Here is a 15441-nt window from a genome sequence, read left to right as displayed (position 1 = left end):
CATTTTCATAGTTGCCCAGTCAGCCGAGGTCAGGGACAGGCACATGGCGGATTTCCAGGGCGAACCCTGAGCGAGATGCCCTGGCTGGGGTGGAGCAGGAGGTGGAGGCAGAGCGGAGCCGCACACAGTCCGTGCGTGCCTGTGCTGGAGCAGGTGTAATTGTACAGGCACCGGTGTGGGGTGGCAAAGGTCTGCGTGGGTGTGAGCAAGTCCTGCTACGCAAACTGCAAAAGAGTTGGCGCTGAGGCCCCCACAGCCGCCCCGCCTGTGTTTGCGGGCTTCCCCCTTGTGCCAGCTCTAGTCCAGCTGTGCAGACCCCCACGACGAGCCGTGCCCCAGGTGATCCGGCTGAGGATGGACTGTCACATCCTGGGTGGAAGGCAGGAGGGAAATGTCCGGGGTGGCTGTGGGTACCCTCTCCACTCCAAGGAGTGTTAGGAGTGACTCCGCTGCGGCTGCTGGCTGCAGCACGTCCTCCCCTGAGCGGCCATGGGGAGCCATTAAGTCGGGGCTTTGGCTATGGGACCCCTCAGAGCCAGGCTGGTCCCTGTGTTTGCCATGATTTGCCTCTCAGCAGGCAGCCTCACTTGCTGGGGTTGCACCTACACCGTGCTTGGGTGCCTGGCTGAGGCCGGGAGAAACTTGTGCCGCAGGTGTTACGACCATAGGGAGGCACTGGCTCCGTGATTGCGAGTTAGTGGAGCAATCAAAGAGACCTTACCAGAGCAAACAGAAACACCATGACGCTGTGCAACACCCAAGCTTTAGGTGAACAAGGGGCTGTGTCCCGGTGGGGCAGCGATGGGGCAGAGCCATGCAGGGGGAGGTGGGGACCAGTCCCTGCTCAGGCCCCACATCATGGGCAGCTGCGGGCTCTGGTGTGTGTCTTACTGCTCTGAAGGGGGGTGGAAAAAGTGTCCAAATTTTCCACATAACAAAATTCTGGGTGGGAATTCTATTTGGCCTCATCAAAGCGTCACTGTCACATAAAACCAGAACATTTGCTGTGATTAAAAGATGTTTGGGTTTTTTTAAGCTTACATTAAAGTGAATTCGTTAAGGAACAAAGGCCACTCTTATCCACCAGCCGATAACCACTGTTGAAACTCTGGATATTTTGTCATTAGCCACAGCCTTTAAATCAACAGCAAGACTTCTTGTAAGCACTTTTATTTTTATGAAAGTGACATTTTTCATTGGAAAAAACCTTGCTTGAATGAAGCATTTCTACCTGGCTCTTCTAAATACTGACCTGAAGCCTGATATGTCATTAAGAAGAAACCCTATGGGCTTCCTGAAGCCCCCCCAAACAGCAGCTTGGCCCTTCCAATTTGATTACCTGATCTCACCCCAGAAAAACCACATTTTTCCCCCTCTGTGAGCTTAGAGCGGAGAAAACAAAATCCAGAAGCCGCCGGGGCCGGGGCCAGCTGCGGCGGGACGGACGGCATTGGTTACAGGGCTGGCGGGGGTCCAGCTCCCGGTGCTATATAGGAGGGAGAGGGGGGAGCTGGGCTGCAGACGGAGCCACCGCTGCTTGCGTTAGCCATCGCTCATATTCTTCTTGCGGCCGAGGAGAACGACAGCCTGCCAAGATGTGCAAAGGATTAGCAGCACTACCCCACACGTGCCTGGAGAGGTGAGAGCAGCCAGCCTGGGCATGCCGGGGGGGGACCGGGGGGCAGAGAGGCTCATCCTGAAGCACATCCCCACGATGGACATCTCTTACAGGGACTGGGATCGTCCAGCTCTGGACTGGGAGGGAAGGGAGGCTTGCTGGTGGCGGCTCAGCGGGACGCTGCGAGTGGCTGGGACCCTTGGGGGGGGGGGGGCAAGCTCTGATCCAGTCCCAAACTCTCCCCTCCGGCTTGGGAACCTCTCTGCCCCAAACCCACTCCTCAACCTGAGCTGCTCCCCTCTGCGGGTCTGGAGCAGGAGCGCATTGCCTTCAGATCTTAATACTTGCAAAATGCGGGGACGAAAAAAGCAGGAAAGCTGTTGCCTTTCTGGGGCGAAAACAGCCCTGGCTCCGAAAAGCCTCAAAATCCTCTTTAAATGCCTGTGTCTCCCTCGCACGTGGATTAGCTGGCCCTGGTCCCTCTCACGAGGCTCAGCCCTGTGCAGAGCACCCGCTCTGTCCCGCTCGTGGCACCCATCCTCATCTTCATCCCCCTCTGCCCCAGCGCTTGCCTCAAAACCTGCCCCGGGTAGTGGTGGTGGTGCTTCCCAAGCTTCTCTCACCCTTTGGGAACCCAGGCAGGCTCCCAGCCATTTCCCTGCTGATCGAAACCTGCTTTCCCCTCGGAGCTGGAGGGGCTTTGGAGGGGGTCCGGTGAGAAGCAGAGATGGAAGGGAGGCCACTGCACGAGGCTGGGGTCTCCTTGCAGCAGCAGGGCGCTCGATCCTTCACCTAAGGAGGAAACTTGGTAGAAGACTTTACACGTGAATTACCCAGTGAGGATTTCCTCACAGCTGCAAATGCCTTAGTCCTGGTTTTTAGATGAGGGTGGCATTCACTGACCCAGGAGGAGATCGAGAGAAGCAACCCCTTTGCCAGCTGAAGCTGTGCCACCGGAGGCTGACGCTGCTTGCCTGAAAGCAAGGCAGATTCCCATCACAGGCACAAACAGGAGCGCGGACTTGTGACAATGCCTTGGTCTGAAATGTGCCTTTCGGCCATCCTCGTGCCCCCTCGCCTGGTCTCCTGCAGCCTCCTCCTCACGGGTGGCCGAGCAGCACTCTTCCAGATGTGGGTGATCCACAAGTTTCTGCTCTGCTGTCATATATGTTGTCACTCTTCTGCTACTTTCTAATACTAAATTAGTCTTTTTTTCCACTGCTGCTATGCTTATGCTTTCACTGACCTCCGTTATGCACTCAAATCCTCACTCTTGAAGGCAACTTCGTTTACACTTCTATACACAGAGCTAGGACTGAGTTTGTCCTATGTGCATCATTTCATATTGCTCTACAAGGCATTTCAACAGCTACTTCCCTGCCAGTCTCACGAGACCTTCCTGCAGTTCCTCACAACTGGTCCCAAAGTGCTGTACCCGGGTAGCGCAGTTATCTGCTGCTCGGCCACTGACCCCCTTCTCCCCACGCACGTGATATGTTTAACAGCATGGTCCCAGCCCAGCTTCCCCTAGGACTGTCCCCACCGAGGAAACCACACCATGTCCCCTACGCGTTGTGTACTACCTTTCCCACGCCGTTCCCCATGGTGTCAGCCATGAAATGACCTTCCCCCTTGCAGCTGCCTGGGGTCTGGAGAGCCCATCCAAGATCCCCTGCAGAGCCAAGGGGCTCGTACTCCTGACTCTCCCCAAGGCATGTGCTTGCTGGCCTCTTCAGAGAGGGCCGATAGTTTTGAAGGAATCTCCTCCTACTGCCAGAGCTGCCTCGACTCCTCTCCAATAGACCATATTTGTCCATGTGTCCACCACGGCTCTCGGATACAGCTGCTGCTGACATGCCCGTACAGCATCACACTTGCAGCTTTATGGCTCCTCAAATGCCCCCTGGAGCCTTTTTCCCCTCAAGGGGCATTCCCTCCGGCACCTCCCTGCCCTCGGGCACAGCAGCAGCTTTAGCTTTCAGCTATAGCTTTAACTTCTCTTTGAGCTTCTTTTTTTTGTTTTGTTTTTAAAGCTGGAGTCTCTCCTGGCCCTCCCCAGCAGCCTTCTTGCTCTTGATGTGTTTGACAGAACCCATATTTTCTTTTAATGCTTCTTGGAAGCTGTTTCTCAGACTTTTTCTTGGCTTGCTCCCATATGTTCTCACACTTAACCTTCCACAGTTTACGGTCCTCTTGCTTTTTATCACTCGGACATAGCTGGGGGGTTTTTGAAGGATGCCTCTTCATTTATAACTGCCTTTTTTACCCTGCTGTTTAGCCTTTGCTGAAGCCTTGCTTGAAAGCTTGTAATACATCTGCTGGAGGATGCCAGGATGATGTCTTTAAATAGTGCTTCCCTCCCGCCAGCCTGCAAGCGCTCAGCCCTCTGGCTGTCCTTTCTCGCTGCCTTTCAACAAGCTTCCTTATCTCCGCCGTCTCCCCATATTTCACAAAGGTCCCACAGCCGAGGACTTGCTCGGGGTGTGGGGGGAGGTTCTTGCTGCTGTCCCCACTCCAGGACCTGCGGAGCTCAGCAGGGTGGGCAGCCGCTGATGGTTCATCAACAACGCCATGGGATGGAAAGGAGATGGAGCCATCCAGGGAGCCCCATCGGGAGCAGCAGGCAGCGGGGCTGCGACATAGGTCCAACACCAGTCCAGGAGACCAGGCTGGGGAGAAGCTCACCTACAGCACAGCCCAAAAGAAGGCAGCCCCAGGGCTGAGCTTGAATGGAGTCCGGGGCCGTGGGCAGGGTGTGGGGCTCAGCTGGGGCTGCTCAGGGCCATTACGGCCCATTAGTGCCCGTTGAGCCTGACAGATGTTGGCCGTAAGTCACTGTCAGAGGGTGGGAATTGGAGAGCAAGATTTTGAACCACGTCTAAGCATTATCCAGGAAAGCGCTTGCTGCTGCGTGAAGCCGCCGTCAATTGCGTCCAAACCTTGCGTGTGTGTTGGCCTTGTCCGCAGCAGGGTAGGGGGGTCCCCAGGTGTTGCTCAGACAGCGATACCCACAGTGTCTTCCCACCTCGTGTTAGATTTGGCACTCTCCCAGCACAGCCCATGTTTTCCCCCCTGCCTACTCGGGACCCCCGGCATCCACCGTCCTCGCTTCAGAGGTGGGTGACCCCCTTGCCCCTTGCTCTTCACCCCTGCTCCTGCCAGATGAAACCCCTGCGATCGGGCACACGGTCCGATCGCCTGGGGGGGACCATACCTGGTGCACGGCACCCGGCACCGGCAGCAGGTCGGCCGTGGCAGTGTCCCCAGCTCTGCCCTCCTGAGCTTTGGGTGGTGGCAGGGAGAGGGACCAGGGGGCAGCTGGCATTTCTGCTTAGCCCCTCTTGAAAGATGCTGCCTGAGCCCACGTGTCCCCTTCCCTGCGGAGCGCCATGGCCACAAGCACAGACGTCTGGAAAAGCAGAGCCGAGGGAGAGGCTGTCCTGCCCCGTCAGCTTTCCTGGGGCACCCTCTGCACCCACCCATTGCTTTGGTGCTAAGGGGGCTGCAGCTCCTGCCCCCTTCACCTGCTCTTCCTTGCTGCAGCTGTGCCATCCATGTGGGTCGGGGCCGTGCCACGGGGGTCCCGGCATGGCAGTGCCAGCCTGTGGGGTGCCAAGGGGCACCTGAGGCTCGCAGGAGAGCCAGCCCCAGGCTCTGGGCATCAAGAGCCAGCGCCGGCTCGGAGCATTTATCTGCATTTTATTTATTTATTAGAGGGAGCAAGATGAACGGTGCATGGCAGCATCCCTGTCCCAGAGACACCGCAGTGTGGGAGCGTGGGGACCTCATCACCCTTCACCTAAGGTCCTGGTCCTTCCAGGCAAGATTCAAGTTTTCTCAGAAGCGCAAGCAGTGGAAGCTGTCCCTGTAGCTGCTGACATTTTCCATGAAAACAGTTGGGTTTCTGGGTCTGCTCTGCTCCGTGCTGTACCCCTGCTGCGGGCGGTCCGTGCAGAGCCGGGCTGGGTTGCTCACTCTGGCTGGCCCTGCTAACTGCTCCGACCAGCACCAGCCTTGCCAGCCCCTGCCTGTCCCCTGCAAGGGTGGCTGTCAGAGGCAGGTTGCTGCAGCAGAAGCGGGGGGCAGCCGGCCGGGGAGCAGAGCCCATGCCAGGTCTCAAAAAGTCACCCACGGAGGCTGGCAGGTGGAAAACCAAAACACAGGGGGAGTTTTACGGGGCGGGGAAAAAAAATTGAAGGAATGGAAATGAAATAGGAGACATAGCAAGGGTGCGATCATCCACAGAGGGCTCGTGAAAAATAAACAGCAGAGAGGAGAAGCGCAGTGAGCCCTGAAGCCAGGGAGCTGCTGGTACCGGTTTTGACGGCCACGCCATGGCAAAGGCACGGAGCCCAGCCGGCTCGTGGGGAAGCCGTGTGTCCCCTTGCTCTCATTCACCTTCTGGGCCAGCAAGATGACCTGGAAGCCACCAAATGTTGCTGTGCCAGGGAAAAGTCCTGCCCTGCAAAGATGGGGTTTGAGGGGGTCCATTTTCAGCCCTTTATTTCTTCAGTCTTATGCAGCACACCTGAGTGTTCTCTGCAAAAGCTCGGCTTGCTCTTGCTACCACCACCGAGGTGTGGCAGAGAGGAGCCTCCTCGGTGGCTTTAGATGCTCAGGACCACGTTGCAAATTGTATTGCACAACAGGGAACGTTTTGGGAGACAGCTGGACCTGCTGTCAAGCCCCAGGACCCCTCTTGTCTCTGCATCCTCCAAATGGAGGTCTGGAGTGTGGCCTCGTGGCAGCGGTGCCTGGCACTCAGCCTTTGGCAGTGGGAGTACTTCAACTCCTGAAACCCTTCTTCCCCCTCTGCCCAGGGAAAGCAGCACCCAGCAGGTACCTGTTTGCAGGACCCTTCCCATTGCAGACATAAGGCTTATATATTACTTATACACTACATATATATATATATTAGGGCACCCTGCTCCAAATGCTGTTGGCAGTGGGGGGCTGGCGGGCGCAACGTGGGACGGGGCTCGGAGTGGGGCAGGCACCGCTGTGCAGCCCAGCATGGCACCCCGCACAGCCTCCTCTCCGAAGGCAGCTCCTTCATCTCACCAGCATTTCATCCAGGCTCATCACTATAGAAACTGAGTGCTGCACACACAGCCCCTAATTCATCCTCAGAGCAGCCCGCCAGCTCTGCTGATAAAATTATCCCGGCCACAGATGGGGACAAAGCAAAGAGATCAAGATCGAGCTGCCGCTAATTCTGAGTGCCTGGTTTGAAATGCCTCAGCCAGGCGCCTTTACAGCATTAGGGTCCATTTGTTCACGTGTAATTAATTACACAGCTTTGTACCTCACCAGTGGCTGTGGAGGGGGCCGTGCGGGCACAGGGCAGGGACCATCCCCACTGCCCCGTCCCTCTGCCTGACCTGCCTTTGCTCGTCCCCTCCTGCAGGGCCAAGGAGATCAAGACCAAGCTGGGCACACTGCTCCAGAAGCCCGACTCGGCCATTGACTTCATCATTCCCTACCCGGAGAAGCCGGAGAAGCCGCCCAAGGCCCAGAAGTGAGTACCATGCTGGGGCGGGCTGTGCTGGCACCTGTGCCCGGCCGGAGGGCTGGATGCGAGCCCCTTTTGGGATGTGGAGGAGCTGAAGCCCCTGCTGCGGGTGGGCACAGCTGGCTTTACGTGGCAGGCAGCTCGTGGCACGCTCCTCGTGACCAGCCGGCTAGGTGTGGGCTCCGAGAGTTACGTCAGGGCAGCATGAGACGTGTCAGACAATACAGCTTTATGGAAAACAGATTTCTCGCAGAAACTCGATTTACTTTTGATGAGATTTCACGTTATTCGATAAAGGCTTTGCCAGAGGCATTCGGCACGTGGGCTTCTCTGAGTCACCCGCCTCAGCCCAGAGGTGCCAGCCTTGCACAGCCTGCTGGCTTTGGGGCGGCAGCGTGTCCCCGAGCTGGGTGCACGGCCCCACGGCGCGGTGCCTGCCTCTGGGCAGCTCCGCGACGATGGCACCTTCTCACCTTATTGCCTTCGTCCTGAGCCTCTGCTCTCCAGCACCGAGCTGGTTTAATGACAAAGCAAAGCAGAGGAGAAGCTGGAGGGGCTGATGGGCTGTGCTGCAGCATTAACAGTTCAAAGGAGGCAAAATGAACCTTGAAAAGAAATTTTAGCTTAAATCTAGAAGCAGGATGGCTTCCTGGACGTAGGGTGATGGCCTCACCTGGGGTACCTCCAGCCCAGCCTTGCCAGCTGAGCCAGGTGCCTGAGCTGCTGCCCTGGCCCCTCTGCAGCCACCCCTCAGCCCTGCCACCATCGGATGCGTGCGAGTGTCCCGGAGACACGTGCCCCTGCCCCCGGGAGTTGCTCCCTGCCCTGGAGCTGTGCCCAGACACACACAGTGCTGGAGGACCCAGGTCTGACAGCACCCAGACTATCATCTAACTTGCTGGAGGTAGGAGAGGCTGACTGGCCCAGCCAGCCTTGCTCAGGGCACCAGGAATGAGGGCTCATCTTGAAGGGCTTAAGTGGCCACGTAAAGACAAAAACCAGGAGAGGCACATGCCCACTCTTCACAAGGCCACGTTTCTATTTCCACTTTAAAATCACAACTTTTTCTTTTACATCGGTCCCCCTCCCCACGTTCCCCTTCGGCCCAGGCAATGTTACTCTAAACTGGTAACCCTCCCCCAAGGGATTGCTAAAAACCCCAAACAAACCAAAACAACCCCCAAACCCAACCCCAACATGCAGACAAACATCCTGCTCACCCCGACGAGAGCCTGCAGAGAGCTGCAGGCACTTTGATGGCTGCAGCAGGACAGGCAGAGCGCGACGGACGGTGCGTTTCGCACTCAGTCGCTGCTGTGCCCTGGATGCCTCTGCGAAGGAGACACATTTGTCCCCATTAGCTGTCCCTGCAGAAAGCCTGAGGACATCTTCGCTCCCCACTGGCTGGAGTTGTTTTCTCCCGCACTGCATCGTTGCGCAGCCTCGGCATCACTCACCCGTCAGCATCTCACTCGCAGTTAATATCATCCCTGGGACATTCAGATAATGGAAAAGTGAATTTGGTAGTTTCCAGGAAATCTGGATTATGTTGGCTCGCTGCAGCGATGCTCTCCCTCACCGGGGTGGGGAGACACCTGGCAGAAACACGGGGTCAGGGGGAGCTTTTGATCCTTGACAGCAAGTCCAAATGCAATTCGAGGTCCAGAAAGTGAACGATCGGAGCCCCCATCATGGTCTTTACTGCTGGGTGCCGGTGGTTTGATGACAAGTGAGGGCTGGATACCCAACCTGAGCAAGACTCGCATTTCTGCCGTTCTCCTCTCCCCGCTGGAGCCACCTGGGCCGGACGGCTGGGTAGGAGCACCTGCACTTTCCCCAGACCCACAGCTGAGCACCAAGCCCCCCGGGACCGGCAGGTTGTCCTGCCTGCTGCTCCCTCCCCGGCCCCAGGGATGCTCTGCTCAGCGATGGTCTGCAGCTCAGCGGCGTCTGCTGAGCCCAGCGCTCAGCGGCGTCGAGGGGGCTTCCCTCCCCCTCCAGCACCGGGCATCAGCCCCGGTGGGCAACATGGCAGGAGCCCTGTGTCCCAGGGCAGCTTGGTCAAACTCCTTGGAGCTTAAAAAAAACCTCAAAACAACAAAGCCACAAACAAAAACACCCACAAAGCTCTTTAGTCACAGTACAAGTGCCGCATTTAAAAAAAAAAAAGAAAAAAAAAAAGAGGGAAAAATACGCACATGAAAAACACTGAAGGTTTTCACTGGGGAGGGAGGGAGCCGAGGCCTGTGTCCTGCCCTGCCGCGGGGCGTGGGAATGGGACGGGCGGGCTGTGGGAGTGGAGGGGCACTGACCCCAGCCCCAGCAGCGCAGGGCTGGAATGATCCAGCCCCCCGCAGCAGGGAGCATCCTTCCCCACCCCAGCGGGAAAACAGGGATGCTTCCCAGCTGCCTGCAGAGCCCCTGCTCTGCCTTCCCATGCACAGGCGCTGGGGCAAGGAGGGGACCCAGGGCTGCAGAGGGGACTCGCTTTGCAGTTCAGCCACATCTCTGCTCCAACATGGGGGAATTCGCCCACCCAGCCCCATCCTCACCTTCTCTGGCACTTGGCTCTCCCCAGGAGGAGGGTACTCGTGCTGCGATGCAGCGGCATCCCCATTGCTTGACCATCTCCCCCACTCTGCAAGTCTCCACAGATCGTTACTCCATTCCTCCCCACTTTTAAAGGAATTATTTAAAAACCCGCATGCCAGACCAGGGCTGTGGGGCAAGCACGGACCACCTGGGCTTTCTTTACTCCCTTCAGGCCATCACCGGAGGAGGCTCTGCAGTGGCGCGATTCCCTGGAGAAGCTCCTGCAAAACCCCTGTAAGTTCACATCCCCCTGCGGTCACATCCCCTCATCCCACGTCCCCCCTGGTGCTCAGCAAGGGCTCAGCCCCCCTGGGACCACTGGTGCTCAGCGAGGGCTCGCCCCCCCCCCCCCCCCCAGACGGGCTCGCCAGCTTCCGCAGCTTCCTGCGCTCTGAGTTCAGCGAGGAGAACGCCGAGTTTTGGGTGGCCTGTGAGGACTACAAGAAAACCAAGTCCCCCGTGAAGATGGCAGAGAAGGCCAAGAAGATCTATGAGGAGTTCATCCAGACCGAGGCACCCAAAGAGGTCAGTGGCCACGGGGCAGGAGACAGTACCGGGAGGTCCCAAAGGAGGGTGATGGCTGCAGGGCACCTTGGACCACGGCTGAGGGGCTCAGAGGGCCGTACCCTCGGCAAGGGGCAGCCCCATCCCCACCGTGCTGCACGCCCACCCGTCACAGCCCTGGTGCCCCTGTTTGCGTGCTCAGCCTCTGCTGGGCTGCCTCCTGCCACAGGCACCTCCAGCACATGCCTGGCCCCCGCTCCCCACAGAGGGCTTACGTTAATCATAAGGAATGACAATTTAGAGTAATCCTCCTCCCCGTGTTAGCTTTGCTGCAGGGTAGACCTCATCCTTACAGATTTGCCACCAATAATTCCCCCAGATAAGTGAACCTGCTGCAGTCCCTCCCCGTAACATTTGCGTGGTTGTTGGTGGGACAGAGCAGGCGAGGGGAGATGCCATCACCCACCCCTCACAAAGGCAGGGCCCCCATTCCTCTTACACTCCCACCACAGGTGAACATCGACCACTTCACCAAGGCGGTGACCATGAAGAACCTGGTGGAACCATCACCAACCAGCTTTGACATGGCCCAGAAGAGGATCTTTGCCCTGATGGAGAAAGACTCCCTGCCCAGATTCGTGCGGTCGGAGTTTTATCAGGAGTTAATCAAGTAGCAATGCGGCAGGGCTGTGCGAGGCATTCCCCGCGGGCGGTCCCACTGCTTCTGTCTAAACACCTGCCCCTTCTCCTGCAGCCGCTTTGCTTTCTTGATACCACCCTAGAAGAGCACCCAGGGGTGTTGCTAAACATCTCGCCCCGTGCTTTGGACTGTCAGATGTCCTGATGTTTCCTCTCTTACAGTCTCTTTCCTCTCCCACAAAAGACCAGTTAGCAGAAACCCTTGGTGATCCTCCCTGGGTTTGGGACCCAGAAGGGCGGCGGAGCAGCCCCAGCCCTGCAGTGACCGGCAGCCACTCGGGCAGCCGGCGCGTCCCTGGCACTGTGGGGCTTGGCTTTAGTGGGAGGCTCTGAAGCACCAGCTCGGACTTCTTAGGACATGACAATTTTTCTCCCAGTTTTGCCCATATCGCTGGTTTGGCTCAGGCTCGCTCCCTCTTCCCAGCTTCCCAGGGTGCTGCTGAGGCTGCGCAGGGCACCCTTATGGGTGCTCCCCTCCCCGGCTAAATCCAGCGCACCTGCCGCCCTGGGGTGCAGGGTGGGACATGTCCACTGCACGATCGCCATCACCCTGACTTTGGAAAGCAGCTGATCAGCAAGCACAGCGATGGCTGTATGGCAGTGATGGCTGTATGGCAGGGACGGTGGTGCGGCTGGGACGGTGGCACGGCAGGGATGGCAGCGACGGCTGTACGGCAGAGCCGGGAGCCGCACGGCCAGGCACCGCGGGGTGGACCTGGCTGGCACGAGGGGTGGGCAGAGCGAGCCTGCAGCACCGCTTCCCCAGTGACTCCACTTGGAGTCAGCTGTCAGACAGCCTGTTTGCTTCACACTAAAGACAGTAAAGAGGATAAAAACGAGATCTGTTTGTTCAAAACACTGGGACTGTTTAGCAACCCAGACTTCCCGTTCGCTCCAACCACTTGCATGACGTACTGAGCTCGCAGTCTGCAGCCTGTGCCCGTGTCCCCAGTGCCTACGCACAGCCTTCAGCAGTGCTGGTGGCTGGTGGTGTGCTTGGATTGCAGCTTCGGACGTTGCTGCAGTGGCTTCTTGTTCCAGTTGCTTCTCTCTGCAGTAGGCACGCCAAAGCGATACTTCTGCACAAACCCAGCTGAGGGGCATCGATTAGAGGAGGAAGGAAAATCATGTCGGGGGAAAACAGCTGCAATTGCAACTGTTCAGATCAATGAAAAAAAAAGCAAACCAACCCCCAAAAGCCAAACCCAAACCCAAAACCATCATTGGAAATATGAAAAATAAACCCCTAGCTTCTTGAACAGGTGGCAAACTCTGCTGAGTTTGTGTAGCCTGCATCTCTCTCTCCTGTCTCCTCCTGTCTGCCCAGGACATGTTTCCATAAGGCTGTCTCTTAAAAAGACCAGCTCTTTTCAAATGATTCAAAGCCAGGCCACTGTTCACTACCAGAAGAAATCACATCTGAGGATGTGGCAAGGGCATACGCGAAAGGCGGCTGGGGTCTCATTTCAGCCTTGAGGTGAATGCGATGAACTCCCGCTCCGTGGGGCCTGGACGTCCCTGCGATGGTTTCCTGGTGCAGCATCTGCACGGCCGTGGCTTGCAATGAGCTGCTTCAGCCGGCAACCCAACAGATGCAGGCAAAATAACAAGCGACTGTGCTCCCAGCAGGCATCCCGGACCAGCCACCCCCCCCTCAGGCTGCTCAACCTCAACTGCAAGTCATGAGACTCCATCCAAAATGCAATAACATAAACAACGGGTTTGCCAGCCTCTTCAAGACTTTAAAAATCTGATCAAAACCCCACCAGCCCCAAATATTTGCATGTTGTCACTATGGTGACGAAGAAAAATACATTCCGAGCTGCAGGAAGTGGGCTGCTTTTCCAGGCAGGGATGGGGAGGCAGGGGAAGGATGGAGGCCATCGCAAATGTGACTGGTTTTTTCCTCTGGAGCAAATGGCCTGGGAACGTCGGTGCTGGAGCGGCAAGGGTTGATGCTCACAGGGCATTCCCCTGGGGTGAGCGCGGGGGGCGGTTGGGCAGCCCCAAAGAGCCCAAGGGAGCCCACGAGCGGCAGGAGGGTCCCGTCGAAAGGGCGCAGGATCCCCTGGCAGTGCCCGCCACCCAGAGCTGGTGGGCAGCAAGGGGGAGGCAGGAGCAGGGCTGGGCGCAGGAGCGGGGGCTTGGCCAGCCCTTCTGCCGCACAGTGCTCCCACCGCCTCTGCCCAGGCGCGCTCCCTGCACCCCCCTAACATCTCCACGAACTGGTGTCAAGACAAGCGGGTTCAGCATGTTCAAGCTCCCTATTCACGGTGTGACTCACAGAAATGCGAAAGCAAACAGGCTTCCCTGCAGAAAGACCCAGATCTTTCAGTTTTACTTAATCCTTTGGCAGCTATTTGCAGATACCCTCGCACATTTCACCGTTAAATGCCAACGCTGGGATGCTGCTGGAGGCTGGCTTGCTGCACGCCATCAAAACCTGAGATGTCACTAGCTGCAACAGCAATGTGTGGGGCAGGGAGAAGGTGTCTGGGTATGTACGTGCCGAAAAGAAAGGTGGAGGCTGTATTCAGGAGATGTGAAACAGCTCTATTGGAAATCCCTCCCCAGCTTGATTTCTGCTAAAATATTGGAAGCCTACTTTTGGGGGTGATTGAACAGGTGCCAGTGAGCTACTTGGTGGCCATAAAATGTGTCCCCTGAAGTGTTTTGGAGCTCTTGGGAAGTTGTGTTTGTGTAGAAGGGTCGTTTGGCTAATTACTCGGGCAGGCTTGCCCCAGAAAGGCAGCAATGCCTGTACCCACCCCAAGGCTGAGCTTTCCACAGGCCCAAAGTTATTTACTGTTGGGCTGATACCAACCATTATATTTCTGGTAGGAAATACTTCATGTATTTTATCACTCTTGCTCTCATGAAATTTGGTATATGTATGAGCACTGTACACACGACATTGTACATCTATATCCCTATAGACATATACAAGTATACACACACACATATATACATACTCCTAACGTGGGCATCTAGAACCCAGTGAGTCTGAGAGCCAAAAAGCAGAGTGTCTGGATATCGTGCTTGGGGTCTGTCGCAGAGATGAGCATGCACGGGTTTAGCGCAGTCCCAGACCCCGTTGAGTGAAACCTTGGCCATCCACCCGACAGAAAGTGAAGCTGCATCTTCCAAAACGTCCTCTGAGATCACCCTGTGCCCGTGGCCGCCGAGTGCCCGCAGCCCCAGTGCATCCTGGCGCCCAAGCCGGTGCAGGAGGCAGGTCTCGTGCTCTCCAAGGGACCCCAACCCTTGCCGTGGGGCAAGGCAACCCCACGCTGCAGCCCACGTCCCCAGGCATCAGGCGCTGCCTCCCTGCCTCCCCAGCGCCCACTCCTCACCACGGGGACATGCGGAGGAGGGCTCCCTGCAGCCGCATCCCTCGGATTGACGCTGGGGGATTGTTTCCTCTGTGTTTTCTGGTTAATTCAGTGACCCGGACCCTCGCACCTCACTGGCCATGGTGTGATTCACCCAGCTCTCCCTCTGCCCGCTGAGGCAGGGCTCTGCCGGTGCTGCCCGGTCCTGGCCCTGGGGGCTGCCGAAGGCTGCGAGGCAGCAGCGGGAGCTGCCCGCTGCCCACGGGTGTCCCAGGGCTCGCCCTGTCCTTGGTCACTCCCTGGAGGGTGCCGAGTGCTGCGGCCAAGGGCTGGAGCGAGGTCAGGAGGGAGGATCGGCTCCTCGCAGCCACGAGCAGCAGGTTTTCACTCTGATGTTCTCCAGGTGATTTCCATTAGAGATCTTCACGGGGTAAAGACATGGGGCACTGGTGCGCACCAAGGAACTGGTTGTGTTAACCCATATTCTTGTACCACTCAGTAATCCACACATAAACATGTATTTCTGCTACTATCTCGATGGACTATTCATTTTGTCTCTTTGCACTGAAGGTGCAGCGTTTCCTTACCCTCTACAGGGCAGTCCCAAAACTTGTGCCCAAAAGCCCTGGCAAGACCAAAGGTCTCCGAGAGCTTCTGTTCCAACCGATGCGGTGGTTTCTCAGGAAACTGAAAAGGGAATAAAAGTGTCACCCCAGGAGGCTGATCCAGAGGAAAAACCCCAGCGCCAGCACTGCACGGGCACCCCCAGCCCCGCTGCTCAGGTGCTGCCCAGGGCTTCAGCTCGCAAAGTCGGCTCACGCTCCAGTAGCAGCCACAGTGTCTGCAGGGGCAGGGGCTGGGCAAGAGCCAGCCCTGCTCACCCCCAGCCATGCCACCTTCGGGCGGCAGCTCTGCACTCACAGGGTTTGGGCCCAGGGACAGGTTGAGCTCTGAGCTAAAACGTGTTCCCCTCTGGAGCTCTGGGTGGAAAACATTTGCAGTGAGGACGTGCTCCTTTACATTCCCCCCCTCCAAGGGGGCCTCATGCTTACCCCAGCCCCTCGGCAAGGATGGGTGGTCCCTGTGCTGAGCTCACTGTCAGGCACAGCATGGACCCAAAAAGCCTGGCATCCCCCAGGCTCACGGTGCCGAGGGTATCTGAAGGATATAATGGCTGTTTCATC

At 57.4% G+C, this 15441-nt stretch overlaps 1 protein-coding gene across 1 annotated transcript; it reads left to right on the top strand.

Moving 5' to 3' along the window:
* The first annotated feature begins 1489 nt into the window (after positions 1-1489).
* RGS5 (regulator of G protein signaling 5) lies at positions 1490-14791 on the top strand. Its single transcript, XM_052802469.1, has 5 exons — positions 1490-1639; positions 7026-7136; positions 9895-9956; positions 10081-10247; positions 10739-14791. Exons 1-5 carry the CDS (start codon positions 1596-1598, stop codon positions 10898-10900), a joined length of 546 nt encoding a protein of 181 aa, XP_052658429.1. The 5' UTR covers positions 1490-1595; the 3' UTR covers positions 10901-14791.
* Positions 14792-15441: the final 650 nt, after the last annotated feature.

Source organism: Harpia harpyja, chromosome 11, assembly GCF_026419915.1.
Source record: "Harpia harpyja isolate bHarHar1 chromosome 11, bHarHar1 primary haplotype, whole genome shotgun sequence".
Lineage (NCBI taxonomy): Eukaryota > Metazoa > Chordata > Aves > Accipitriformes > Accipitridae > Harpia > Harpia harpyja.
This window is presented reverse-complemented; position numbering and strand designations above follow the sequence as displayed.

Coding starts and splice junctions, on each gene's coding strand:
- RGS5 (XM_052802469.1), top strand. CDS start 1,596: ATGTGCAAAGGATTAGCAGCACTACCCCACACGTGCCTGGAGAG. Junction 1,640..7,025: donor CCCCACACGTGCCTGGAGAG/GTGAGAGCAGCC, acceptor CCCCTCCTGCAG/GGCCAAGGAGATCAAGACCA. Junction 10,248..10,738: donor AGACCGAGGCACCCAAAGAG/GTCAGTGGCCAC, acceptor CTCCCACCACAG/GTGAACATCGACCACTTCAC.